Source organism: Phyllostomus hastatus, unplaced genomic scaffold, assembly GCF_019186645.2.
Source record: "Phyllostomus hastatus isolate PE091 unplaced genomic scaffold, TTU_PhHast_1.1 phas_contig_62, whole genome shotgun sequence".
In the NCBI taxonomy this organism is placed as follows: Eukaryota; Metazoa; Chordata; class Mammalia; order Chiroptera; family Phyllostomidae; genus Phyllostomus; species Phyllostomus hastatus.
This window is the reverse complement of record NW_025333921.1, coordinates 1,991,282-2,017,837: the sequence shown is the minus strand read 5'-3', so window position 1 is coordinate 2,017,837 and position 26,556 is coordinate 1,991,282. Positions and strand designations below refer to the sequence as shown.

The following is a 26,556-nucleotide window of genomic DNA, read 5'->3' as shown; positions in this document are numbered from 1 at the left end:
AAGGATAGAGATTGTCTTAAAGGACACAGAAAACATGTGCAATTTACTGCATCAGATAGAACACAAAATCACCCACATACAAATGCTCCCCTGGTGGCTAGGTATTCAGAAGGCTTGATTCCTATAATCACATATAGGAGTATGATTCCTATATCACATTCCTCTTGACATATTACATAGTAAGTCTCTTTTCAGCCAGCTATATAACTTTTCTTTATCAAGACGAATGGTGATCTTATGACACCCAACCCCTACTACCAAATCTTCAAGTGATACATATGTCCTAGGCAGATAAAAGGAATGAAAACAAAAGGAGGTTGAAAGCTAGCTTAGTTTTGCAATTCATATTTTTTTAATATTCAGAAGCTATTTTTCACATTGCAATCCAATTTGAAAGCTGTAAGAGAAAACCAGATTCATTTGTCAAGCACCATCTTAGAGATTTTCTTCTTGCATGCAATTACAACAATGTTAATTATGGACTGAAAAAGATAAATCCTTTGCCTACATATGAAGAATCTGAAGGCTTCTGTTCGCAAGAAAGCCACATGCCCTTACATGACTAAATGTCTATATTTATTTACTTTTAAAAATTAAAAGTGCCTGAAAAAGAATCTGGTGAGAAATGATGAAAGTTACAGAAACTCATGGGGAAAAAATGTATTTGGAGACTCAAGATGGTCTCGATTTTGCTCTGAGAATTTTCCACAGAGTTTTATGTGTATGTATTAGAGCTCAAGAACGGAAGACTCTGAACAGCCCTGGCCCAATAGGCTGCATGGGACTTCATGGATTTGGAAACTCTATGAGAAAGACAACACTGTTTTACAGGATTTGTGATAAAAGCCAGCTCTTTTCTTTTCTAGGTGGTGCAGTGATGCTGCTGGTTTATGAATACACCTATTCATGGCTTCAGGAGAACTGGTGATTGCCTATGAAGTGTTTTTACCCCTTGAGATAATTCATATTTGCTATATAGCACTTTGAGACTGTCAATCAGCTAAGCTGACACAATTACAAATTATAATTATGCAACAATTATATACAATTATAAAGGGGAAAACAATTTAAGAACAAAACCTATTTTGATACTTCAAAAGTTATTTCTACATAATTTGAGACTGTAGTTCTGGCTATATCCATAAAATTGTAAGAAGAAAAATAATATAAAACCATAAGGTATGGAGACTGAATATAGAAAAATAGCATAGAAAAACAATATAAATTTTGTGACTTATGCTTAACCTACATCATTACACAATGAAAATCCATTGTTTGATTGTTTTTCCCAAGAGGCCAAGAAATGCTTAAAGTTAAAAAAAAAGCCAAAATTAAAATATTTCTGATAAGAATTAAAGTCTTCCATATATAATATTTAAAAGTCACAATGAAAATATTTTTGAAGTGCACTAAAGTGGTCTTTTAAAAATATTGACTTTTATGTTAAAATGTATATCTTTTTTTAGTAATAATACACATCTCAGCTCTACTTTTAAAAATCTATTTTATATTTTGCAATGTTGTTTAAAGCAGGTCATACTTTAAAATCTAGATATTTGTGGTCTCTCATGACAAATAGAAAACACGAAGTGATATTAAACTGCTTTCCTTCACATTGTTCCGTTTGAAAACCAGTTTCACCATTGAAATGCGCTCATGTTGAGTCACGCGTGGGAACCACTCTTTGGGCCCATTTGTGCTGTCTGCCTTTGCATCCAAATACCTCTGTTAACTACTCTTACTATGCCACTCTTAAAAAGGATGTTTCAAATAAAAGAACATTTCCAGGTTACTAGTTATAAGTACCAGCTTCAGGCTGTGAAGTCTATTTGCAATGTTAAGATATGTATTATTTGGGAAAAATAACGTTTCAAAATAGAAGTACATTCTTAGCATTTCCAAAGATTCCTGCTCTAACACACACTTCAAAAAATATCTTCTTGGCCTTGATATAAGCACAGAATTTTATATCCGCATCCTTAAATGATGCTACTTCAGTAGCTAAAAATCACCCAAAATATCTGCATGTTCTAGGTGACACCTGTTATTAACTATGACTGTGGGGTATTTCTACCATGAAGCTATGTCACTAAGGCATTTTGAAAATAAAAAAATAAAAGATAACGTGGTAATTATTACTTTTTATTAACTTAGAGAATTTGAAGTATAAAAATAAAGGCTTTTGACATACTGTATATACATACGCAGCCTTCGGTTGTACATCCTTTCCAGCGTGTTTTTCTTTAATTTATAGTTCAGCCCAATGTTCAAAAGAGTGTCATCGAAAGTAGGAGAAAAACAAGAGATATAAGAATGTGTCTATTGTACAACTGCATCCTGTCCTTGCAGGTAATTCTCCTCCACTGGGAGAGAGCCCATGGAATTGACTCTTCCACCTCTCCGTGTGGAAGAGAATCTCTGAAGAATGCACTTGCCAGTTAAAAAAACACTTTCACCCCCTAAGAAACAGAGGAAATATGTCAACATTACTCAATAGTAATAATGTTTAAAAGTCCAACCATCTCAACCTCATATCCCATCCCATTTTCCTTCTCTTATTTTTAAAAGTAGCTTTAAACCATAATTGCTCCGTATAGCAAATTGTATTTGGGGTTCTGTTGTTTTTTTAAATTTATTTCATGTGAATTCGCTGTTACTAAGAAAAGACCTAGAGGGGGGAAAAGAAAAGAAAACAAGAAGACTTTGATATCATTAATATTAGATTTTTAAAACACACAGAACCAGAAAAAATTATAAATAGCATAACAAGAGATTTCTTAATTTAGATAAAGAAAATAACATTTAGTTATGTTTCCATACAAACAATTGATAGTTTTTTAAAGACTACAAATAGCCACCTAAAAACATCTGATAAGGAATAATCCTGTACCTTATGTCATTTTTTCTGGGCAGCAGGAGAGTCCCTGTATGGTATGGTTTTAAAGTCTCCACCAAGATACTGGATTGGTATTTTTGTTTCACTAGGTTTATAGTCTATTTTCTCACCAGACTAGGAACTCCAGATGTCAACAGGAGTTTTGCAAGATCAAAGGAAGACTATGGCCCTGAGAGTTCATCTGCTCCTTCTGCTTATTCTTCTCCTGAAGTTATAATCCTCTGTTTGTAGCACTGAATTTCGGTTGCTTTAGAAATGAATGCAGTTCAAAGCTCTCTATATGATATCTGCTGCTTGAAGAAAGCAGCTCCTTGGACATAACTCGTAGGTCAGCAATCTGCTTACTGTTTACATCCTAGTGACTTGAAAACCTAGCTAATCTAGCCATCTGAGTTTTAAATGAAGCCACGAAACCAATGTGAGGGAGCTGGATTGCCACGTGGGCTGTGCACAGCACAGACAGGAAGACGTCGAAATCGCCTAACGAACACATCTATCACACCCACGTCCAGTGATGTGCCCTTGTCGTTATTGCACAGAATACCAAAAACTTGCAATATATTAATTTTCCAATAGATGGATTGTACCAATGTTTTAAAAATGTATTTTAAAGCCTATATTGCCAAACAGGACGAACGTTCTCAACAGAAGAGATAAAAACTGTAGAATTTTGCCCAGGAAAATCAGTTGTTTTAAAATACAACACGTAATCACACGCTCACACACACATATACCCCACAGCTCTATTATTAACATTAAAATTGGTCTAGAAAGACTTATCAGTTAAACTGTGTCCTGTAACTCCAGAAATGAATAAAGGGAAATTTAAAAATTAAATAGGATTTGTATTTCTAATACCACCACCAGTTTACCTACATGTGAAACATGCTTCTGTACAACAATGTAAACTTCACAGCAAGCCATTTGTACATTCATTAGAGCAGAATTTTCCATTTTCTTTAAATTACAACATAATTTTGGGCTGAGATTGCTGAACACACAGGTAAGCCAACAATAACAGTACAATTTAGTTTCACAGTGGTTTTCTTAACATAAAGTTCATTTTAAGTGTCTTTGCAAAGTGTTTCACATTAAACGTAAGTTTCTAAGTGACTTCCCTTAGAGCCTTCTTGTTCAGATATTTTCCACCCTCTCTTGTCTTTGCATGTTTGGCGTGTGTGTTGTTGGATTAGGTAGGATACAGAATGGGAGACTGGCTTGTTGAGGCTGTTTTTTGAATCCTCTGCTGTAGAAAGAAAACGTCCTTCATGACATGTGGAAGCCTTCACTGCACACACAGAATTTATGGCAAGTCCAGGTCCAGGAGCCTGAGCAGCCCACCACCAAACAGAGACAAAGACATTGCCAGAAAGTCACCTTTGTGAAAAGAAAGAAAAAATAGAGAGGGTTGGGGGAGGGGGGTATCCCACGGAATGAAAACACAAATGCACCATCCAGAGTCCATATTTACAAACTAATAGGAAATATAAACATTGTCATATTTGGAACCAAGTCAGAACACCGGGAGAAGCTAAATTCAGATATTGCTTGTCTTATACATATATTCTCCAACAAAATAGGTCACCTCTTAAAAATAAACAAAGGATCACTCAAACAAATCAATTATTGATTGGTTTCCTAATGATGAATTAAGACTTATTTGGTCACCTTATTTGATTAGAGGGTGTAGCATAACTTTTTTCTATATGTATTTTCCTTTATTGATTTTGCAAAATCTCAACAATTGCACATTTCAAAAGTTTAGGTCGATTTAGAATAAATATACACATGTGGTTTTACCAAAGACTAGTTTAAAAAGTTCCTTAAGCCCTTTGAGGGGTGCAGGTTTCTTCACTACATTAGAACAGTGTGTGGGCAGCACAAATGTCTCATTCAGTCCTTAATATTGCTTTTGTTTTTAAATTCTAACGTCCTGTCAGGTTTTCTGTGAGAGAGAAGTTATGGCAAGAAATAATTGTCATCAGCACAAAGGATGTGAGTCCATACAGCCAGCTCTCCAGGCAAAAGGGTTGGAGGGCAGGAGGGGGAGGGTGGGCGGAGGGGGGTGGCTGGGTGAGGCTGTTGCAGACGGAATTTCCCATCAGAGTGCGGAAGCGGTGACAGAGTGACTACCTTCTCTGGCTGCCTGCATTCCCTTGAACGCCAGCGATGCAGGAATGTCACAGTTGTGGGGGGAAAGTGGGGTGCCACTGGCATGTTGCCATCCGTGTCCTGCAACATAACCAGAAGGAGCAGCGCTGTAGGTCATGTAAGGTGACACTTGGGCCGGGGTCGGGTAAGGAGCCATGGTGGATGCTGACACGAAACTGCTCACAGCCGGGAGGCCATTTGGTGCCTAAGAGGAGCAGGAAAAGAGAGGAGGTGAAAATAAGCACCTTACAGCAGTTGGCATTTTACAGGTTCCTAGAAGCAGACCGTGAGTTTTGAGTAGTAACAACTAACAATATTCTGACTCTACTTTCTGATTTTTTTTTCAGATTTGAACTTAAGTTGTTCTAAATTCACAGTCTTGCTACTTAAACAAACACAATGCCAAAAGACAAGATATCATTCTTTCCACAATGGTTTTGAGGAGGCTATGGCCAGAAAATTCACAGTATTTGCTTTGCTATTCAGAACTATAGGAAGGCTATGCAGGGTGAGGAAAGAATTAGCAGTGATTAAATAGTGTTGGAATCTGTTCTTTGATCCATATGCCTTTGTCAGCCTTCCCCATACCTTGGTTTTGTTCGGCTTTTTTGTTGAGACATTTGTGTAGGGCCTGGTTGGTGCAGCTTTCATTTCCAGTAAAAATGGGCACAGAGCGTGGGCTGGCAGTTTAGAAACTCAAAATGAGCACAACCTTTGTTAAATAAAACATGGTCAGTATTTTAAATTGTCATGTTGTAAATACTTATTGGACAAAGGACATGCAAAATCAGTCTGTTTGTCTTTTTAGGGTTTTTAAATGAACATTGGGGGTATTTTTTTCCAGAGCTATTCTATCAAAAAAGAAACCGGAGATTCAACTATAAAAAAATCTGCATATGTGTGGTTTTGAATTTGGAAAATTGGCTTGCAAAGTTTTGGGGCCCTGTGATGTGAATTTTTAAAAGCCACATGGACAAATCTCTTGAAATGAATTTAAATATAAAATCTCAGTTTGCAAACAAAATGCAGCAGCTCTCACAGGCATGTGTGCCTAGAAACAGCACCCTTCTTGGCATCTGATTATTGTTGGTATTGCTACTATTAACAACACTAAAACACCCTCATCTCTAATCCAATTCTGGCATGAACACTCAGCATCCTTCTTCAAGTAACTTAAAATTTTTCCCTCAATTTCTACATTATTTAAAAATAAAGAGTACATCCATTTTCCTGGTAGTGATGTGAGTGAATTAACATAGCAACATATTTCCTAGTGAAAGTAAAAATGCAAATAATAGATTTATTATTAGTAAAACTGATTTCATCCTTAGAGGTAAGTAAAACAGGCATATGTTAATTAGATGCTTTTTCCAATTCAATTGCAACATAGAAATTATTTTCTAATTTAATTCATGTGGTTATTATTCTCACTTCCACATCTCTGAGAATGCAGTGATGGGGTCTCAAAATGATTTTCTCAATTTAGGGTTAATGCTTAGAGTAGGATATACACATGGCTATGATTTAACACTGCTCATGAACTGCTGACAAGATAAGAATAAAAGTAGAGGGGTTAAACGTTGTGCCCTTGATCTGTAAGGGCACGTTCCTCCCGTTCCGTTGGCCAGAGTGCCTGTTCTTGGAAAAATGGGGAAGGGGAGCATGTGTCCTGGCATGGAGAAATATTCATCATATTTCGTCAAATAATGAGGACTGTGTTGTACTATTGAGTTTACACTAATTATAAGATAATATATAAGGAGCACAACACAACGTTGAATTAAAATTAAAATGTATTACAAGGGTCCCAAAGCATGATACTATATTTTAAAAGAAACAAACCATTGTGCATCATTATCTAACATAAATGAAATCTTATTCTCTTTTGGTACACAATAATGTGGATTGAGGAATTCAGTCTTTTACCCTAGTGCAATTGGCCAGTCCGTGGCCATGTGTTAAAAGAAGTTATCACCCTTGTCTGATGCAGAATCTTCTGTAGTAAATATTTTTCTGCTTTTGTTGGACAGTTAAAAGGCAGGCACAATTTAATCTGAAACTGGAGCTCCTTTTGAGATAACAAAAAAGATTCTTTCTTCTAAATTCCTATTGCTATAGCCCCATTTTATTTCTTAAGTTTTAAAAAAAAATCTTTTTTCCTTCTTTCTGAGAATGGCTCAAAGGAGGCACTGTAAGGCTCTCAGCAGATGAGTATGAAGATAGTGAGCTATCAAATTGCAGAAGAAATCTAGCATTGCATCAAGATTATAGTTCTGATCACGTTTATTTAGGATTTTGCCAATAACCTATGAGGAATTAGCTTGGAAAGGAATCATGCCAGTTCAGTGGCAGGATGATGTTTGCATCCACACTCAGCCTCTTCAATTCCACCATGAATTAATATTTTGTACTATTGAGGTTAATGTGCATGAAAAGTCGTAAAATAGGAAAGTTCAGATTAAAATGTTAAGGTAATAATGATTACTTTTAAAATAAGGAAAACCTTTGCTCAGCATTTTATAAATACATAAGGTTAGACTATTTAATATTATACATGATGGAAACAACATTCTAGTTAGCAGGGAAAAAAATCTGTTGATGAGATCTCTTTGTCATCATAGCTAACTTTTTTCTATGTCTTCATTTAATCTTTGTATTTTTCTATTATCCAAATGACAGTTCTCTCTGAAATGCTTGCTTTGTTATCTTCCCTTTCTTCCTCTTACACCCTTCTTTTGGAACAATTGCTCCTGGATATGCCCCCTTTTATTTGGGGCTCCTCAACTATTTTGTTGCTATGTCTACAGTCCCCTTACACTCTTTTTGCCCAGAATCTTTCCCCCTGAGAAACCAGGCTGGATGACGGTCTCATCACCTTAGACAGCATTCCCGGGACTGAGAGGGAGGCACACCGTTGGATTTAGGCCTGAGTTACCTCCAGGTGCCCTACTGATTCTATGACTACATGTGTTTTTGAAGTGTGAAAACTTTACTAATTTTTCCATGTTTGTCCAATTTCTCACACTGAAGGCACCAAACTTGCTTTTATATTATTATTCTTATTAATATAAATATCTCAAAGTTTTATAAAATCTGCAACATAAAGTAATTTCAGAGATGTGGCATCCTCTGTGTTGCAGAAATGAAGGGTAGGAAGGGAAGCTGAGAGAAGTTTGATGTCCACAAAAAGGCAAGGGGAGGCTAAAATGTTTGCTAAAAAAATCTTTAAACAGTATAAAAATAGCTCTAAACTTTCCCTCAGGTTAAATTATGACCCAGATTTGGAATGAAAAGTTTTTATCATCTTTTTTCTTTTTCTTTTTAAAGTACAGATTTAGAAATTTAGGGGGGAAATGGCATTAAGCAAATGAGAGAATAAACATGCTTTAATAGGTAACTGCCACTTTCACTATTCATTCTAGTGACTCAATAAACACATCAACTTCCTCACTATTAATTTTGAAATATGACATTAGTAAGTGATATAAATCTCTCCTGGATAAAGTAATTGTTATTTATGAAGCAATCACTGAAAGAGTAAAATGTTCCACCACAAAGGAAAGCAACACAGGTAGCATTGATGTTTGTTTATTCTTTCAAGTGAAAGAGTACATGACTTTAACTCCCCAAAACTGTTTAATGTTTTCAGTGAAGGGCATGTAATTAATCTGAAAAGCTAGTTAGGCTGAGTAGAGACTACCAAATGTACACCATAAATATAGAGGGAGCAAACATGCTAAATTACTCTATTTAATTGGATTGTAAATATGATTTATAAATCAACCAACATATGGAATCCCTGGGGAAGAGTAAACAAATTTTCCAAATGAAACCCCAGCAATGGGCATGTAATGGAAATCTCATATTTGAAAATGACTTTACCTAAAGATTCCATAAATAAGACCTCAATCCATCCACCCCTTTTTGCATGGATATCTTCCTTGAAAGCAATGAGAAAATCCTTTCCTCCAAAGAATTGTACAAGGGTCCTCCCTGAATGAGGGACTAATTTTGAGAATGAGATTTACTAATACAAAGTGAAACAGACCAAAGTACATATCCTAGAAAAAGTAAGTCACTTACTTTGTTGAATATTTTTAGGAAAAGACAGATTTTATCCCACTGACATTAAAGGAAATTGTCCAGAAAAAAAAAAATGTAAGCTGCAATGTAGTTTAGTTTAAGGTTGTCACAAGAATGAATGAAAAGTATGAGTTTTCATTTTATTTGTTCTAAAAGGTTAGAAATACAGATTTGCCAGGTCTTGAGAATATGTTTTTAAATGAATATGTTGAGAAGCTGTATTGGCAGAGAGCTAGATTATAAACAGTTTGAGGATAGGGACTTGCCTCAATCATCTCATGTCCTCACAAAACAGGACACATTATAGGTATTTCAAAATCATTTGTGTACTTCAGTTAGGGCACCCTTTTGAAAGCAAAACACATGATACTCTTGCTTTAAAAAAAAGTAGGCATCCTTTATCACAGAACAAGTATTACACTTTACATAAGCAAAATGAATAAAGCTGTTGAAAAAAGTAAATAAAACTTCTAACCTAGCCATTTCATTATTTGTTTGATGGTTGGTCCATTTATCCCACCTCTGAGAAAATGGAAATGCATTAGCACCCTAACACTAATGGCCACCAAAACAAAACAAAGCAAACAAATAAAAAAAAACCCTTGTATGACAACTGTCTGGCAATTAGAGATTATAAACTATTATTCTTCAAATTCTGGGAATTGTCTACTCAACATTTTCACTTTTGAAGAAAATACAAATAGTAGTGCCAAATTCTCTACCCAGAATCTTTCATCCACTCATCAGTTCCACCTGGTCCTCCTCTTACACTAAAATGAGTTTACCTTGGCTTTATAATGAAGTAGATGTAGCCACAAACAGAGATGTGCTTCACCTAGAATTTCAACCTCAATATATATCATAAACAAGAAAGTAGTTCAAATCTGAACATAAACAAGATTTTCTCTCATTTTATGGTGAAATCATATTTCTGGCTGTCATTCTAAACTTAGTTAATTATGCAATGACTTAGGAAAACAAATCTGATAAAATGAAATGACAGTTATAAATATGGTATCAACATTCATTCAAAAGGATCTTAATTATGCTTAGTTATCCCAAGGCATATCTAAATGTCTCCAGGTAATGCAAAGCTACTATTTAAGGTTTTTTCCTAAGTTTTATGTTTCCAAATGTTACTAAAATAGATGTAGTCTTAAATTTTAAAAATTATTTTTTGCAGTTTTTATGACACATTTTACTGATACATAATCATTAATTTTGTTTTAGAACACTAATAGTTAAAAGCTAAGCAGGTCAAGCAATGTTTTATGTAATGGGTAACATTATGAATTTCAAAGACTATTGGCATTTGCTTAAACTGCAGTCTCTCTACAAAATAATAAATTATTTAACACAAAATTAACTTTATTTGATATTAAGAAAAACCCAGTGCAAATTAACTTATTTTTCATAAGAATACTATGTCTACAAGGACCACCAGTTTTTAAAATAATATACTAATAAATATATTCAATATTCTGAATTACTATCATTATTTCAGATTAATTTATGTCTCTGAATTCAAATACTTTCATACCTCTGAATGTTTCCTTAAGTTCAAGTATTTATAGACTCTTCTTCATTTCTTACATCTCAATTTGTAACTAATATTATACTGAACTTGCTGTCTGAGTTAAGTATATGCTACCCCAAAATGAAGATACTCAAAGCTTATAAATCTACCATTCAGATACTTTAAATAAAGCACCAGACATGCAATATATTTTTCTGAGAAAGTATGCCCAATTATAGAATATTTTTCAAATGCTATACAATTATTTATAAACTGTTTAAATAAAATGAGTCAATGATTCACTATCATGTAAAAATTTGAATAGCTATTTCCAGCCCATTATTCTTTATATATTTTTGCCAGTCAATTGCACTCAATAGAGGTTTTATGATTTCAGCAGAAGAAAACCAGCAATTAAGAACCAGAGAACATTGTTACCATTCAGAATAACATGAGATTAAAGAGTTCTAACCTAATAGATAATGTAGTTGGAAAAAAAAACAAAAGTAGATAAATACTATTTTTCTCCTGTCCACAGAGGTAGACAATATAAATTGCAGTGTAATATTAATGTGTAAGACAAGTTTGAATATTCTAAACTAATAATGGGCTAACTTTGAAAACAAAAGGTAGGGGTGTGTGTGTAACAAATGTGCATAAGGTTCTAATTATTAGCAATCGGGCATCTTTCTTTGCAGTTTAAACTGAACATGGAAACTGGATTACCTACAATCAGTTGTCAATTCAGTCTCTTAGGTAATTTTACAGGTGTCTTCTGGGAATAGATTATGTTTTAAATCCTATAATTCTGAATTCTCAATTTCCTCCTTTATATACTAAAATAAATTTGGAATCATATAATATTACACTATTTAATAACAACCATAAAGGCCCTTAAAGTATTATGGCAATTTTTTAAAGAATATTTTTCACCAAAGACTTTCAAATTTTGTTCAAATACAAAAATTATATATACATATATAACAAATATGTATATAAAACACCCCTTGCCTCTTTGCATGTTTACAAGCAAATATTAATGTATAATTTTACCCTCAAGGAAATGAATGTCTAAATTCCAAAATTGCTAGGTATGCCTCTATTGAGGATATTTGAATTCTAGTGAATTACTTAATTGGAGCTAGGTGTACTTCTTTAACTTTGCTTTAAACCATGTTATTTTTCAAAATGTATAATAAATTCATATTAAAATAATAAATTCCATAATTGCTCATAAAATGACAGTCTAAATTTATGTGCCTGCTTAGCACATCTTCAGCAATAGGCACTATTTTGATAATTATAATAAAGTAACTGCTGATTTAATTGTCCATTGCAACTTTTCAGGTTTTGAAATTTTACATCATTTGAATTATCTTACTATATGCCAATGCAGAAGATTAGTATATTTCAATTAAGAACTTTTCAAATATAAGTTTGATATAAATATTTTTTCTGGAAAAAAATTTGACTTGTTCTCTTGGAACAATATTTATTTGGCCACTTATTTCTTTCAGTTACTTGCTTTTATAAATCTAATAATTTAGTGATTTAATATTTATTGTATTAAATGTAATCGCTTTTCAATGTTCGGAATTACAAAGCAGTTAATTTGAAAGTGTTCTATTTTTCTTTATTAAAGGTATGTGTATGTATAAATTAACCATTTCTAAACAAGTTTAAATACTAGCTCTGTAATTCAAAACAGTAGAAGTAATCATAAGGATTTTTGGATTATGGAAATAACCATAAAGGTTTTTGGATTATCAAATATATATGGAAATTAGAGACTACTTTTTAAACTATTCTTTACAATGTTATTCTAAGAAATGATGACCTAATAAAAATTACTGAGCACCTGTTAAATGCTATCTACTATGCTAGGTACTTTATATGCACTGCTATTATTTGTAACAAAATACCTTGTCACTTTTTAACTATGAGTCCCCTGAACAAAGTATATTTTGACTTTTTTAATTGCTTGTTTTCAAGGGTCAATCTCTAACCACTGCTTGTAGCCACAGGTAATATTTAATGAATGCTTTCTATGCCATATGTTTGCATTATCTCACTGAATCTTCACAACATCTCTTAAGGTTGTATTATTTTCCCACTTCAATGATGAAGAAATGAAGGCTCTAAAAGGTTAAGTGACTTGCATAAGTGGCAGTGGTACCAGAAGATCAGAGTTCCTAACCATTATACATACTGCCTCTTCTTTACAAAGGACCGGCCCTTTTGTAAAAGAAAATGACAAACTCTCTTAGAATTGTTCACTGGCATTCTTTACAGTAGGAATAGACTCAGGAATAGGACTCTCCTTCCTTGCTGTTACTTTCTGTGATATTTATCATGGGAGAGCTATTAATATGTATCTGACTCCACTTTAACAAAATAAGGGAGAGAAGAGGAAGTGAAAATGGGTTTGTTAGAGAAAATAACAACTAAGTTTTTCTCTGCAGCAAATAAAAGTGACAAGTTCCATTCTACCCAAAAAGTTGGATTTTACAGATAAGAAAACATGGAAAGTGTTAAGACTTCAAAAGAATGAAGTGAAAACTGGATATTTTGAGGCTTTGGAATTGGAGTTTGATATTAAGAAACTGCATACCCGCCCAGCTCTGCTCATCTGCTGAAAAAATCTTACGTTGCTTTAAATTTTTGTTTGGTGGGTTTTTGTTGTTGTTGTTGTTGTTGTCTTTTGTTTTGTTTTGTTTTGTTGGGTTTTGTTTGGAGAGAGAGAGTTTGGGCTTTGAATTCCTGATTTTAGCATGGTGATGAATTTAGACTCCAAACTCTGGGGCTTTTATTGTTGTGGCTGCTTGATCTTTCTCAGAAAAAAAAATAGAAAACAAGAAACACGGGTGGCTTAATTTTTCTTTAGTAGTGTCGGGGGAGGGACAGAGGGAAAAAAAATTAAACGGTCCACAGCCAGTCCGTATAATTTGAGGTTTTCTCACTAAGCTCCCTTGGGAGATTCCGACGTGACCTTTAATCGGGAAATGGTAACTTTATTAAGATTATCTGGTTGCCCCCTTCCCGCTACCACAGGACAAGCCACGCTGCTTAGTCCTCCGGGAGCCGCGGTGTGCGCGCGCCGGAGCGCGAGGCCCCCGCAGTTGCGGAGCCGAGACCTCCCACGTGCGCTCCACGGGCGGGCGGGCGGGCGGGCGTGGGGGACACTCGCCGCGTAGCCTCTCGGAAGCGCCCCCTGGCCCTCTTCGGGCAACCCTGGCCCCCAGACGAGCGGCGGAAAGGGCTCCGAACAGGCGCGGAGGCGCTTCCAGGCCCTCCGCGACCCCGGCGGGGGTCGACGCCTCGACTGCGCCCAGGGAGGAAGGGGGAGTCTTTCCCGCCGCCCCCCGCAGTCTGGCACCGCCCGGCTCGCGCGGCGGCCCGCGGGCGGCCCGGGCTTCCCCTCCCTCCGCCGAGGTCAGGAAGGGATCGCGCTGGTCCACCGCCCGAACGCAGCCGCCCCTCGCACCTCACCTGACCGTACTTGGCTTCCTGCTCCAGGGCTCCCTTCTCCAGCCCGTTTACCGCGTGCGGGGCGGCGGCGGGGAAGCTGTTCCGTCCCAGACTGCTCCACTCCTCCACCTTGGGGCTGTGGTAGGGGGAGCTGTCGCTCACTCCTGGGGAGGAGAAGACCTCAGGCTGGTGGCCCCAAGCACGTGCCCCCTCCTGACACGCGACCCGAACCCGCGACCCGCGACCAGCGGGCACTAGGGCTCCGACCTCCTTCCGCCCCGGGGCCTCGGCCTCCCACGGGCGCCGGGCCTCGGCGCGGCCTCTGCGGCTTGCAGCCCAGGGCCCGGCCAAGTGGACTGCCTCAGAGTAGGCCTCTCCCAGCTCTCTCACCCGCGCCTTCGGAAAGATTTTTGTTTTTCTTTTCAACCGGTCTTTGATTTTCCCTGGCTCCCCCAGAGAAACCAGTGGAAGGAACCTGACAGTTTTGCGAAAATGTTTCCAAATCGGGGTAAGCCCCCGTGAAGCTGGTTGTACCGTTCTCCCCAGTCCTAACCCAGCGTGGACTGGGGGTTGACAATCTGGGAATGGAAGGGACTGACAAGGGAGAGAGGAGCATCCTGGCCGAACTATCTCCGTGCTGGGCGTAGACACATCCAGGTAATGCTCTCTATAGTAGGGGCCTGGTAGTTCTGTCAATAAATGGAACAAAAGGCCTGCAGAGTTCTTTGCAAACACAACGAAATGCTGCCTGCAATACACATGCAAAATATATGTGCGTAGATTTTCCCCTGTGTGTGACCAGCCTCGATACCCTTTCTCTATATATGGAATACGAGGGTATGTGCACATGACTCAAAAAAAAATAAGCATTGCAATTACCATTGTAAATGCCATGCGCATCATTTTCGTGGTGATTTTTATGATATAAAAGGTCAAGAAAATGAAAGTAGAATTAAATGTTTGTTAAAGGAATAAAGGCACCAGTTATCCTTTATGTTCTTAATAGAGATGCAAAGTAAGTTATGTGGTGTAAACTGATTACCACAATACCTAAGGGACTGCATATTGAATCATTGGCATCTTTAAGTGACCAAGTGCAATTTTAAACAGAAGATGTTTGAAGACTGTGAACAGTGTGTTCTGTCTTTGGGACCTATGGGTGGAGGACCAAAGTTTGACAAAGCCACTACAACTTGATTTTAAATACTTCCATCTGACACAGTGCTTGGAAGTTTTGTAGAAATGGTCCATTTTAGAAACAATCTTTTTATATTCACAGATTTGTCAGAAAACAGGTTATTTATAGCTAGCATCCAGAATCAACAACATCTAGAATGAAGAGTTACTACTCTCAACAATACAATACTTTTCTAACTGACATTTGGTCTGATTGGAGGATCCCCAGAGAAGAAAAGTTTTCTTTTCGACTCTGTCGGTCTCCTTTCACTGTCCCTCCCCCTCTCCAAAGAATTAGATTGTGTTCCAATTTTCACCAGGAAACTCTATTTTGGCTCAGGACTGCCAGTCTGTCTTTGCCTTCCCAGACAAAAGGCAATCGGTGGGCACAAGCCTCAAGTTATCTTAAGAAATTGAGATCCCCCGGTGAGCCCCCAATTCTGCTGATCTCACACTTTCCCATGAACAGGGGCTTCCTTTAAATGTCAGTGAGGTCAGTTTATCCTATAAATCAAGGGCAAACTCTCCAACTAAAGCTCCAGACCAGCTCTGAACTCCTAGAAGGGTCTTGTAAATTCACAGGGAACAAGAAGATGAGAAATTGGGGCTCTGATTTAATTATTTAAAAGATAATTGTGCCAATGTGGTGGTAAATAAGAAAGGCAGGAACTAATTAAAGGAACTACTTCCTCCACCACCCCTTCCTATTTAATTTTTCCTCCACACATTTTAAATTTTGGCTGAGAAATTAAGAATGTAGGCTGTTTGTCTCCGCAATATTTAAATTCTGAGTCTGGGATATTCTGACTTTCTTTTCGCCCTACCGAGAAAGAAATTTATGCCATTAGTTTTGTTTTGCTTTATTTTAACAACGCAGTAAAAGAAAACAAACCCGGGGCTCTTGAGGAAGCCCGAGGGAACAGAAGGGCTCCGGGAATCGTTCTTATCAAGCAGAAAAGACACTGAGAGCACCGCAAGGTCAAGGGTGAGAAAGGAAAGGAACTGTGGGGTGGCACCGTTGAAAACGTGCAGGGGCTAGATGCCCACTTGCAGTTCCGGGGGCCTCAGAAGCCTAGAAGGAAGCAGCAGGAGCGGAGAAACAGAAAAGAACAGAAGAGAGGACAGCAGGGAATCGCCGAGCATTTTGTCTCCACCGCGGCGGTGGTTGGTGGCACTTTCTAAGATATGTATATAGTGACGTCTGTTCAGCTAAGAGACAGAGAAGGAGAGAAAGAAACATAGCAGAAAATTGTCCCAGAATGGGCAATGCAGTAACATGCAAGTTGCTAGTAGTAACTTTCGGACCTCCGTTTCCGAGGAAAATGAAGTGAAGCATAAGAATGAAACCAATTAGCTGACATTTGAACTTCCTGCCTGAGCAAATTTGGCCTGATTGCTAGAATCCTCAAGAAGAATACTGCATTTTCCACAGGGTGCTCCACTCCTCGCGGCCGCATCTGATCCCCACACAGGCTGCCTGCAGCCAGCAGCCCAACGCCGGCTGTGATCTCTCGGACTGCGCCCCCAAGTCCGGCCCCGGCCGTGCTCCCCAAGTGAGCGAGCAGGTCTGAGGCTGCAGTGGCGGGGGAGGCGGGGGAGGGTGGAAAATGCGAACCATGTGTTGGGGATGGGGGGAAGTTATGGGTCTGGTAGTTTGAGATGAGGCAGGAGACTGTGTGTGTGGCAAGGAAACCGAGGGCATGAATTTCAAGTTAATGAGATCAGGACACCCCCTGGGAAGACTCCTTACATTTCCAAAGGAAAAAGCCCCAGGTGGTGGGATAGACACTGGCCGAGGCCCCAAATACTGAGACCCCAGCGAGGGTGCGGAGAAAGGCTCTGCACATCCTCACAGCGGCCCTTGAGCCCTCCTTACCTTGGTCGGTGATGGAGCGAATGCCCAGGATGTCGGTGACGGAGTGCGAGGACGGCCAGGTGCGCGGCATGGCCACCGAGCCGGGGATGGCGGGCACCCCAGGTGGCGTGGGCACCTTAGCGGCGGCCGCCGTGATGGGGCTGGGGTAGGAGTAGATGTGGTTATAGGGCAGCGCCGGCTGCGGTGCAGGCTGGTGCTGTTTGTATGAGTCGTAATGGCCCTGTTGGGCCAAGTTGCCGATCTTGTTACGCAGGATGCGGCTGATGGAGCTCACAGAGGGCACGTTGTACTTGTCACACACGCCGTCGGCCAGTAGGCGGTCCCGGATCTCCCAGGCGAAGATGCCGGGGTCCCTCTGCTTGTAGGTCCGGATGTGCTTCACCACAGTGGGGGTAGTGACCCGAGGCTTGCTGCCCCCGATGGCTCCAGGCAAGATCGAGCCTGTCTCGTTGTAGCGCGCCAGGATCTTGCTGACGCAGCCATGAGAGACCCGTAGCTGGCGACTGATGTCACACGGTCTGATGCCCAGTTGGGCCAGTTCCACGATGCGAAGCCGGATGGCATTGGGCAGCGGCCTCCCGTTCACGAATACTCCTCCCAGCTGGTTCACCTCCCCAAAGGCTGGCTCTGCAAAACAAACACAGGGCGCGCAGGGACGCGCACCCGCAGTTTGGGACAGTCGCCTGCCACTCGGCCTCCGGCCTCCGTGCGCGGCGGGGGGCAAGGTGGCTGCATCCGCCCAGGGCTGACGACCCAGGCTTTCCTCACATCCTACGGCCCCTGAGATTTGAGGGACGGCCCCAAACCACCGCGGTCGAATCAGACCCCCTCCCAAATTCCGGTGGTGCTTGCGGCCGCTAGAAACAAATAAAGTGGTGAGACGCGGGGCCGCTCCGAGTGTTCAAAAGTCTCGGAATCAGTCGGGGAAACCGGTCTTGACGCCTGCAACTGGCTCCTACTCGGCTGGCTACCGGGCGCTTAAGTCCTTGGGCTGCTCCCCCTTGATCCTCAGCGCCCCGCCTTGGGGACCTGCGCAATTAGACAAGCTCTAGGGGAAGCTCTTTTTTTGTTTGTTTTTGTTTTTTCTGTTTTGTTTGCCAGTGTGAGTGTATGTGAAACAAAACTTGGTCTGCCACTGGGGCTGCGGCGCTTGCTGATGCCACCGCTCCTTTCTCTTAAAATCAGAAAATGGCATCAACAGCAACCCAGTAGCCAGAGTTTAGACTGAACTGCTGTGCGCCTCTGACCCTTAGCGTGTTCCTACAAGTTGTAGAGCAAAGTCAATAAGGAGAGTGTGAGCGCTCAGAGGTGCGCGCCCTCGCATTCTCTCTCCCTCCCTCTCTTGCTTACTCCCTCCCTCTCCGGCTCTGACAGCGTCCCCCGCAGCCACTCACCCATTGCTCCGAGCAGCACACCAAGCGGGCCCCAGTTCCGAGCTCCCAGAAAGAAACTTTTTGCACGGCCTCAGTGGCCCAGCCCGTCGCTGCCCCAGACCGTGGGTGCCTCCGCTTCTTCCCCGGAGGAGTCGGTGAGAGTGCAAAAGGAAGGAGTAAAAGGAAGTCTGTGCCCCGTAGAAAGTGGCTTGAGTTCTGCATTTCAATCTAAGCAGCAACGTGGGCTGGGCTGAGCGGGGCGGGCGGCTCTGTCTATCACTCACTGTGGACACGCCCCTCACAGAGGAGGGCCCGAGGGCAAGCTGCGTGGTGATTGGTGCGGGCCGGTGAGCGACAGCACGGTCCGGGAAAGTCCTTCCGCTGTCTCTTCATGCTTGCTCCGCACCTGGGTGACTCAATAAAATGGAAATTGGTGTTTGACACCTTCTGAGGAGTAACGCAAGTAGACAGCAAAATCATGCTGATGAAAATGCTGAATAAGCAAATTAAAGCTTTTGGTCCCCATATGACAGACTCGAAGAGAGAAGGAGCTGAGGAGACTTGGGGGGGGGGGGGGGCCGAGCGCCTACGAAGTTCTTAGAATTGTTACGTGTGGACACTACCTCACCCCGGGAGATGAAAGCAAAGGTGAGGGAAGGTGGGCCCATCGGAGAGACTGGGAGGTTTAGGGGAGACAAAGTCAGAGGAGGAGGCCACGCTTACCACCAGAGGGAAACCTCTCCTTGCCCCCCTCCACGGGACTAGTCTCGAGGGGAGTGTTCGTCCAGGAGCTCGGGGCACACTGCAGCCACGCAGGCTGCAGACAGAGGCCACGCGGGTCTCAGAGAATATAACCACGCGCGGCCGAAGCGAGCGCACAGCCACCTTGGACTGATGCCTTCGCGTGGGGTGCGCTCAGGGGAGGCCCGAGCGCCCCTGCGCTCCGCCGAGGTGCCGGCCCACTGGCGCCCGGTGCAAACATCTGCCGGTTTCCCCACCACCACAAAACCACTGCAAAGGGGTTTTGTTTAAATATAAAAAAATACTTTATCCCGGGAAGATGAACACCTGGTCTGCATGTGCATGCAATGCCGGCATCTTCGGTTTACCTACCAGAGGCCCCGGGGTTCAGCCTTCCTCTGAGTTTCCACTTCGTTCACCCTAAATCTACTCTAAAGTGTACAGTTCTCTCTTGGGTGGCCAAATTATTCTCCTTTTGAGTGTGAGTTATAGAGAATGCTAATCAACATTTTACAATACGGGGAACATTGTTTTAAAATAAACTTTGCAGTTGCCCTGGTTCGGGTCTATGATACGCATACTGTTTATTAACTGACTGCTCCTTCCAGGACTTGGGCTGATCCTCTCACAGTCTCAAGGGATGTGTGTTGCTCTGGTCTACGGAGAAGCTGACTGGGCCAAGATCCCGGGGAAGTAAGTGGAAAGAACCCAGTAGAAACTAACGATCCGCTGTGCTTTTTGGAATGAATAGCAATCTCCAGATTCTTATTCTTCTATGGCAGGCATTCCATGTTCAAATTTCCAGGTACAAAGGATTTAAAAGATAAAGGAAAGATGAATTTGATTACACTTCATTCTTTACAATTGGTTTCCCATAACTAGGAATACAGTACTTGAACTTATCTACCTGCCCTCTCCCCAACTGTTTAAAATCTCAAAGTTTGACTTGATAGGGATTTCACTGGTCCTGACCCCCAATACCTGTTGAGTCACACCGACAGGCACTTTACAACGCAAAGGTCTTTTGGAATCCAAGCTTTTAAAAGCAGCAGCAGCAGCAGTTCCTTCTTGGGGCTGGGGTACAAATTAATTGAGACTGAAATGTCTGAGGAGAGCTTATGATTCTGCCTTAGGCTTTTTGGTAGGAATAAACATGGTGGGCATCTTGATCAGGAATCCCTCTGGCCCCTTCCCCCTCAGAAACACACAGTGAGTAGCAACCTACTGTGGGCGGACTCTGCTCAGCCCCAGCGCACCCAGTGAACGTTTGGGTGTCTGAGGGACTGTAGTGTCAGTAAAAAGCTGTTCTGCCTTGGGGCTGGCAAGACCCAGTGCCTCATGTAAACTATGAGCTCTCTTTGAGGGCTATAGCTGGATCTACAGCACCAGCATAGAAAGGCCTAGAGACTCTTATTCAGAGTTCTGACTAGGTGGACCTAACACACTCCCATTCCCTCATCTCCTGCAGCTGCCTCATCTCTGGGAGTTCCTGAATGGACGGGTCTGCGGCTATCTGTCCGTTTCCACCTGCTGGACTTGGCTTTGGTCTGGCACGGGGTCATAGCTGCGGGGACTCTCTGCTCTGTGGTAGCCCGACAAGGCCTCATCACACCTCCAGTAGGTGGGTTGGGGGACAAAGAGGAGGTACAGCGCGCTCAGCTCCCCGCATTCCCGACAGTACAAGTAGAATCTTTGGTGTTTTGGAACACTCAAGTACCCAGGAAGCCCAGAATGGGGCTCCTGGGGCAAGAGAAATGGAAGCTTCAGGGAATCCTAGAGGAAGGGGTTGATTCTGAACCCTCCACGGGAGGCATGAGTGCTGTGGCCAGGTATTAGGCCATCAGATGAACACAGACAAATGACCTGAAAGAGGGACAGAGACAGAAGAAGAGAGGGAGGGAGGAGGGGAAGACAGGAGGGAAGAAAGGAGGAAAGGAGAGTCTGAGGAGCAGCAACCCTAGGCGGTGGGCATAGGGATGCAGGACTTCGAAAAAGAGCAAGGGGTCAGCTAGGGTCAGCGTCCCCCTGGTTACTGCCCTCTCTGGACCCGGGAGATCACACAGAGATCGGAAGAATTTCGACTAAAAGAAATTTAAGACCAAAACCAAAACACAACCAGTACGGCCTGCAGCTAATACAGGCTGGGGAGAAGCCAAAAGCCCTTTCCAGGGCGCTGTCGAGGCCTCCTTTGAGAAGAGACCCACTCTCTGGGTAAATATTTACTCAGTGGGAGACTAGAAACTGGCCGGGCGGGAGAGTGTGAAGCAAGGGGTTTACGGGGTTTGGAGAGAATCCCTATGCTCAGCACTGAAGGGAACAAGCATGTACTTCCGCCCGAGGGGAGCCGGGGCCCAAGACTCCAGAGGCAGTCCCGCCTGGGCTTGCGGCTTGGAGAACTTTACTCCGCAGCCCGCCTTTTGGGGTGGACTGTCGCCCTGCACCTGCGGGCGGAGGCCAGGTGCTTTAAAGTCTTCATAAATCTGTCAGCAGGCCCAGTGCCGCGGGCGGTCACCTGCGGCGACCCCCTCCTGGCCCTAGTGCTGTCTGAGGAGGTATTTGGACCGTGGACTAGAATCCAGCTCCTTCCGCCCTAGCGCGGCCTGGCCAGAGTCGCCTAGGGGATGCCGAGGTCCGACCAGGGTGCAACATGCTTTGCTGGGAGCAGGGAGCCCTCCCTTGCGTCTCCAACCTCAACGGATGCTCTGGGCTGTTCTGCCAGGTGCCTGCATACCCAGGTCTACGAGTCAGAGACAACCGCTGCGGATAGGGGTGCGGGTATAGCTAGAGAACGGCCTGTGTTTGCGCTGGAGAGGGGTCTGCTGTTCCCGGTCGCACTTAACGAAGAGCGGAGTTGGCACAGGCGAGCATTAGGCATCAGGCTCCTCCAACTAGCCCCCTGCCAGAACAAATAGGACTTCAAGTAAGGCCGGAGTGGCGGTGCCCGTCGCTTGCCCTGCGGGGAAGTTTCGGGGATTTGTAACAGTCAGAATATGAGCTCCTGGGTGGGTTTTTGAAACACGGAGCAAAACACTGTTCTTTCATCCGTCTGAGGGAGGAACGCGGTAGAGGCGAGATCCCGCATCCGGTTCCCGCACCCCGAGCGGCTCTCGTAGGGTAAGTAAAGGACAGCGCGCGGTGTAGCGAGAAAAAAATTGGATTTCTCGGATCCTCACGGAGCTGTGCTGCCAACACCGGCCGTGGGTTTCAACACCGATAGGCCCACGGCCAGGTCCTGGCCTCGCAGGGTCAGCGGCCTCTCCTCAGCCCTTTCCACCTCCCAGCCACCGTTGCCGAGTGGCAGCGAGCACCGCACTTAGTGCCTGAGGCGAGGGAGGGAGGGTCCACTCCGGGCTGAAGCCGAAGGATCAGCGCCTGGAAGGCGGGTGGGGGGCGGCAGGGGCCTCAGCTGGAGGAACAGGCCGAGCAGCGAGGGAGAGATGGCCCTGTGTGGCCCTCAGTCCCGGCCAAGCCGGGGCGGGGTGGGGGCTGGAGGAGTGGGGCTCAGGCACACTGACCTGCCAGCTTGGCTTCCCGGGCTGCTGACGCGACTGGACGCAGCAGCCCAAGAAGAGGCCGCAGGGGCCCCCCCGGAGAGGCCCGGGGGATTCTCCCAGAGCTGCCAAGGCCTCCCCGCGGCCTCTCCGCCTTCCTGCTGACGATGCTCCGAAACAAGACCCTTTCCCCAAAAGACAGTAGCCCACCAAGGCGATCCAGAGCGCGGCTATCCGGCTGCCCGCCTGGGGTCGGCCCCAGGGCTGCCAGCGCTCCTCGCCCGCGGTCTCCTGCCGTGGGCAGGGGAGGGGCCTGCTGCCGCCTGGAACCCGCTTTTAATTCTCCGCCTGCCTGTTTCCGATCACTCGGGGTTGGTTTTTCTGTTTGCTCACTCCTTCTGTTACAATAAAAACAATCGACATTTCTTTTCAGTTTCCCCATATTAGCGTCACTCAGTAATTGTTCTCCACCCCCCCCCCCCCCAAGTCGAAGGCGAGCGGGATTGCTCGCACTGGAAGGTTTCTGAGTATATAAGCAAATCTTCCCTAAAGACTTTAAGTAAAAATAAATAACGGCCCGGGAAATTGCCGTGACCCCAGCATCACTTTCTGAACGCAAATTACACCCATTTTTCAGTTTTCAACAGCGGAATTACTTTCAGAAGGGCGGCGCGGGGCCCCTTGTGATATGGTTACATGTGTTTATTAAGTCCGCGAATGAAAGAGAACACATTTCTGCGCACCGGGCGAACCTCGCGGCTGCGGGCCGGTCGGTGTCGTCTAGAACCGGGTCCTGGCCAGGGCCCTCTGCGAGAAGGGTCCCTGCGGGGGGCGGGGGGGGTGCGGGGGTGGCTAGGCCCAGCCTCTCGCAGGGGGAGTGCACTCCGCTCAGCCGGGGCGCAGCAGCGCCTGCAGCCTCCAGCTGCCCCGCGACCCGGGAGGACGCCGTCTGCGGTCCTTGTGCAGCCCCGAGCTGAGGCGGCCCGAGAGGCTTGCAGCTGCGAGTGGGAAAAGCAGAGCTTCGGGGTTTTTAAAGACCCGGCCCACAGGGTCCCTGAGAGAGCAGGGCCGCTGCCTCCTCTCGAAGACCCGATTGGCCTAAAGGCTGTCTGGGAAAGATAAACGCGAACCAGGCCGCGCCTCTGCGCCTGGCGGTCGGCTCCCCAGCCACTGCCCAGCCCGCGGGCAGCCCCCGCGCCCCGCCCCGCCCCGCGGCGGCTCCGGGGCTGCAGCTTTCCCGCGAGGTCCTCGTTGCCCGCGGGCTCCTAGCGCGGGAACCAACCTGCGGGCCGGCCGCAGTCCCGGTGCCAAGCGCGGCGGGCAGGCCTCCTATCTTCAGTGATGCAGGGAGCCGCGTCCCGCTCACTTCGGAGTCTCCTCGGATTGCGGGGCGGGGGTGGGGGGCGGTGTGACCGAGAGTCGCGTGGCGTCCCGCGACGCCTGGCGGGCCCTGCAGCCCCGGCCACCGGCGGGACGGCGGGACCGCCCCACGCCGCGCGCGGCTCTCGAGGCACAGGATTTGCAGCGAGCCACCTTCTCCGAGCTAATTCCACCACCAGCCGCGCTGACTCCGAGAGCGGGGACTCCTGCTGCACTGTCCTCGCTTGCCCCCCAGAAACAGTGAGCGGTGGCCGGGAACAGAGAGGCAGGGTCCGAGGCCTGGAAAATTTCCCGCGGTCTTCGAGGCCCCGTCGGCCTCTCCCGGAGTTACCTCGTCACGGCGCCATCTACAGGTGGCAGATGGGATCGTGCTCCCTAAATGATTTTTGCCAGCGTTGGGAAAGGCCTTTGAACGTCCACAGAACTTTGATAGCCCGAAACATTCAGTTCCCCATTCCAATTCCTCCTCCACCCTCGACTCCACTAGGCTCCAAATCTCGGTACCTCTCTCTACCATGTTTCGAGGCAAACCCCAGTATCAGTCTTTTCATGATTCACCAAAAGCCCATCTCCCGCCGGATCCCAGGCTGGATCTTCTCGCGGTCTCCAGAGGCTCCTAAGGACCATGGTCTGTGAGCTCTTTCTGGGCTGCGAGCTGTTCCTGTGCTGCGGCTGGAAAGCCGGAAACTGCGGAGGCTCCGCGCGGGGAAAGGGAGCAATGGGCCCACCCTTCTCCAACTCATCCTTCCATTTGCTGAGGGCTCGCAATAATCTTACAAAGCAAGTATTATTATCTTTTCCGTTTCACAACAGATAAAACGGACTTAGATGAAATAAGAACACACAAGACACTAGGATTAAATGAGTTCACCTGGTTAAGTAGATGGGGCTGTGAACCCCACCATGACCCGAGTGTCCTTGCTTTCCCCATTTCTCTGTTCCGCAGGAACAGCTCACGCTGAAGCCCCAGGAGGAGCCTCCTTACCCCAGGTGTCTGCACGGAAAGTGGACTTTCCCACTCCCTACTAACAGTTAGAGAAACCTGCCTAAGGCAGTACTGAGAGCCTGCGGCAAAGGCACAGTGGGACTGCACCCTACCCTCCTCTCCTGGGCACAGACTCCAGACAACCTAGCGCGTCGGACTGAAGGGGTGAGCGAGGGAGACTGGGATAGGGATCCAGTTGCGGTTACTGTCCCCTACTGGTCTGGGCTAACCGGAGCATGAAGGCGCGGAGTTCGGAGACTGTGGGGACCCAAAGAGTCCCCTCCCCACTGGAGTACCGCAGCTGAAAGGCTTCGAGAGAAGCTAGACGAAGACCGTGGAGAACTGGGCATGAACTGTGCTTCACTGACTTGTTCCCCGACTGACTGGACCTGCCCACCTGGTGCGCTCTCCTATCAACCAGCAGGCAGAGAAATCCACGTTTGTCTTTCTTGGGAATTCATTCTGGTTTGTACCTGTAGGCGTTTCTTTTTAAGACCACTGGAGTGGCGACAAAACAGAAGAAGCCGAGGAGCAATAAAATTAGAACCCTTAATTAACACAGCTAGCTAGACCTAAGGGGTTCTAAAGTACACGTGGTAACTAGCCACACACCCTCCCGGGCTTTCCCTTGCTCTGGGGTGCATTTTGGAGTCAGCTCGACTCTTTTCTCATTACCCTAGATACAGCAGAGAAACAAATATTTCCTTTAAAACACCGTAATAATAAAAAGATTTCAGCACACCCTGACAGAGGTGGTAACCAGGAAAAGAGAAAACCACCAGGTTTTTAGGGCTAAGGTTTTACTGGCCTGAGGAAATCTTCTCTAGCTGTGGCTTGGGCGGAATTCGCTCCATTGTTGAATGGGGGCTAGAGGTGAGGGGCTTCTTCCAGCTTGGACACCAGGAGCTGGGCTGCGAAATCCTAAGCTGGTGTTTTCAGGTTTAGGACAGAATCTGTGCTCCACACCAGGATCTGGCCACCCACATCTTGATTGGAATCACCAGCGCTTTGCAGGTTAGGAGGAAACGGACTATTCTTGCAGCAAGGGTCCTTATTCCAGCAATCTTCTGCTGGTGCGCAGGGGTCCTACAAGTCGTCGTCCTGTCAGGGCTTGGTTCTCCCGAGAATGGATAAGTTCGGGTAGGCCCTCTGCTTCAGGACCCCAAGAGACCCACTGGAAGCATCCAGAGCTCACTTTCTCTGCCTCCCTCTGCCAGTCGAGCATCCTGTCAGTCTAAAAACTCTGAAAATCTGCTCACTACTAGAGGGAAAACTTGGCCTCCCGTCTCCTCCTCACTGTCGGTGGCATTTGAGACAAGCTGTATGTAAGAGTCAGTGGGAACGCAAAGTGTAACCACCTTTCCCCTGACACAACTGGAGGATAGCTCTGGAGAAATTGCTGAGGGACCCAACAATGCGG

General features: G+C 44.7%; 2 protein-coding genes across 6 annotated transcripts in view; one reads left to right on the top strand and one right to left on the bottom strand.

Annotated features, from left to right (window-relative positions):
- SLC25A21 (solute carrier family 25 member 21) overlaps window positions 1–2,124 on the top strand; it is a 485,006-nt gene extending 482,882 nt beyond the window's left edge. The window contains exon 10 of the mRNA XM_045848589.1: window positions 867–2,124. Coding sequence (XP_045704545.1) covers window positions 867–928 — 62 coding nt within the window. The 3' untranslated portion in view covers window positions 929–2,124. The remainder of the gene's footprint in view (window positions 1–866) is intronic.
- Window positions 2,122–24,185, bottom strand: PAX9 (paired box 9). 5 transcript variants are annotated; one of them, XM_045848585.1, is made up of 5 exons: window positions 24,054–24,185; window positions 18,561–18,945; window positions 17,167–17,793; window positions 14,136–14,278; window positions 2,122–5,128 (listed from the first exon to the last, which is right to left on the bottom strand). In XM_045848585.1, the coding sequence occupies exons 2-5, from the start codon at window positions 18,562–18,564 to the stop codon at window positions 4,856–4,858; spliced, it is 1,047 nt and encodes a 348-aa protein (XP_045704541.1). In that variant the 5' UTR covers window positions 18,565–18,945; window positions 24,054–24,185; the 3' UTR covers window positions 2,122–4,855. The 5 variants fall into 5 exon arrangements, with proteins under 5 accessions (XP_045704541.1, XP_045704540.1, XP_045704542.1 ...); XM_045848584.1 differs by lacking the exon at window positions 24,054–24,185 and adding an exon at window positions 22,796–23,125; XM_045848586.1 differs by lacking the exon at window positions 24,054–24,185 and adding an exon at window positions 22,796–23,115 and having other exon boundaries at window positions 4,910–5,252.
- Window positions 24,186–26,556: the final 2,371 nt, after the last annotated feature.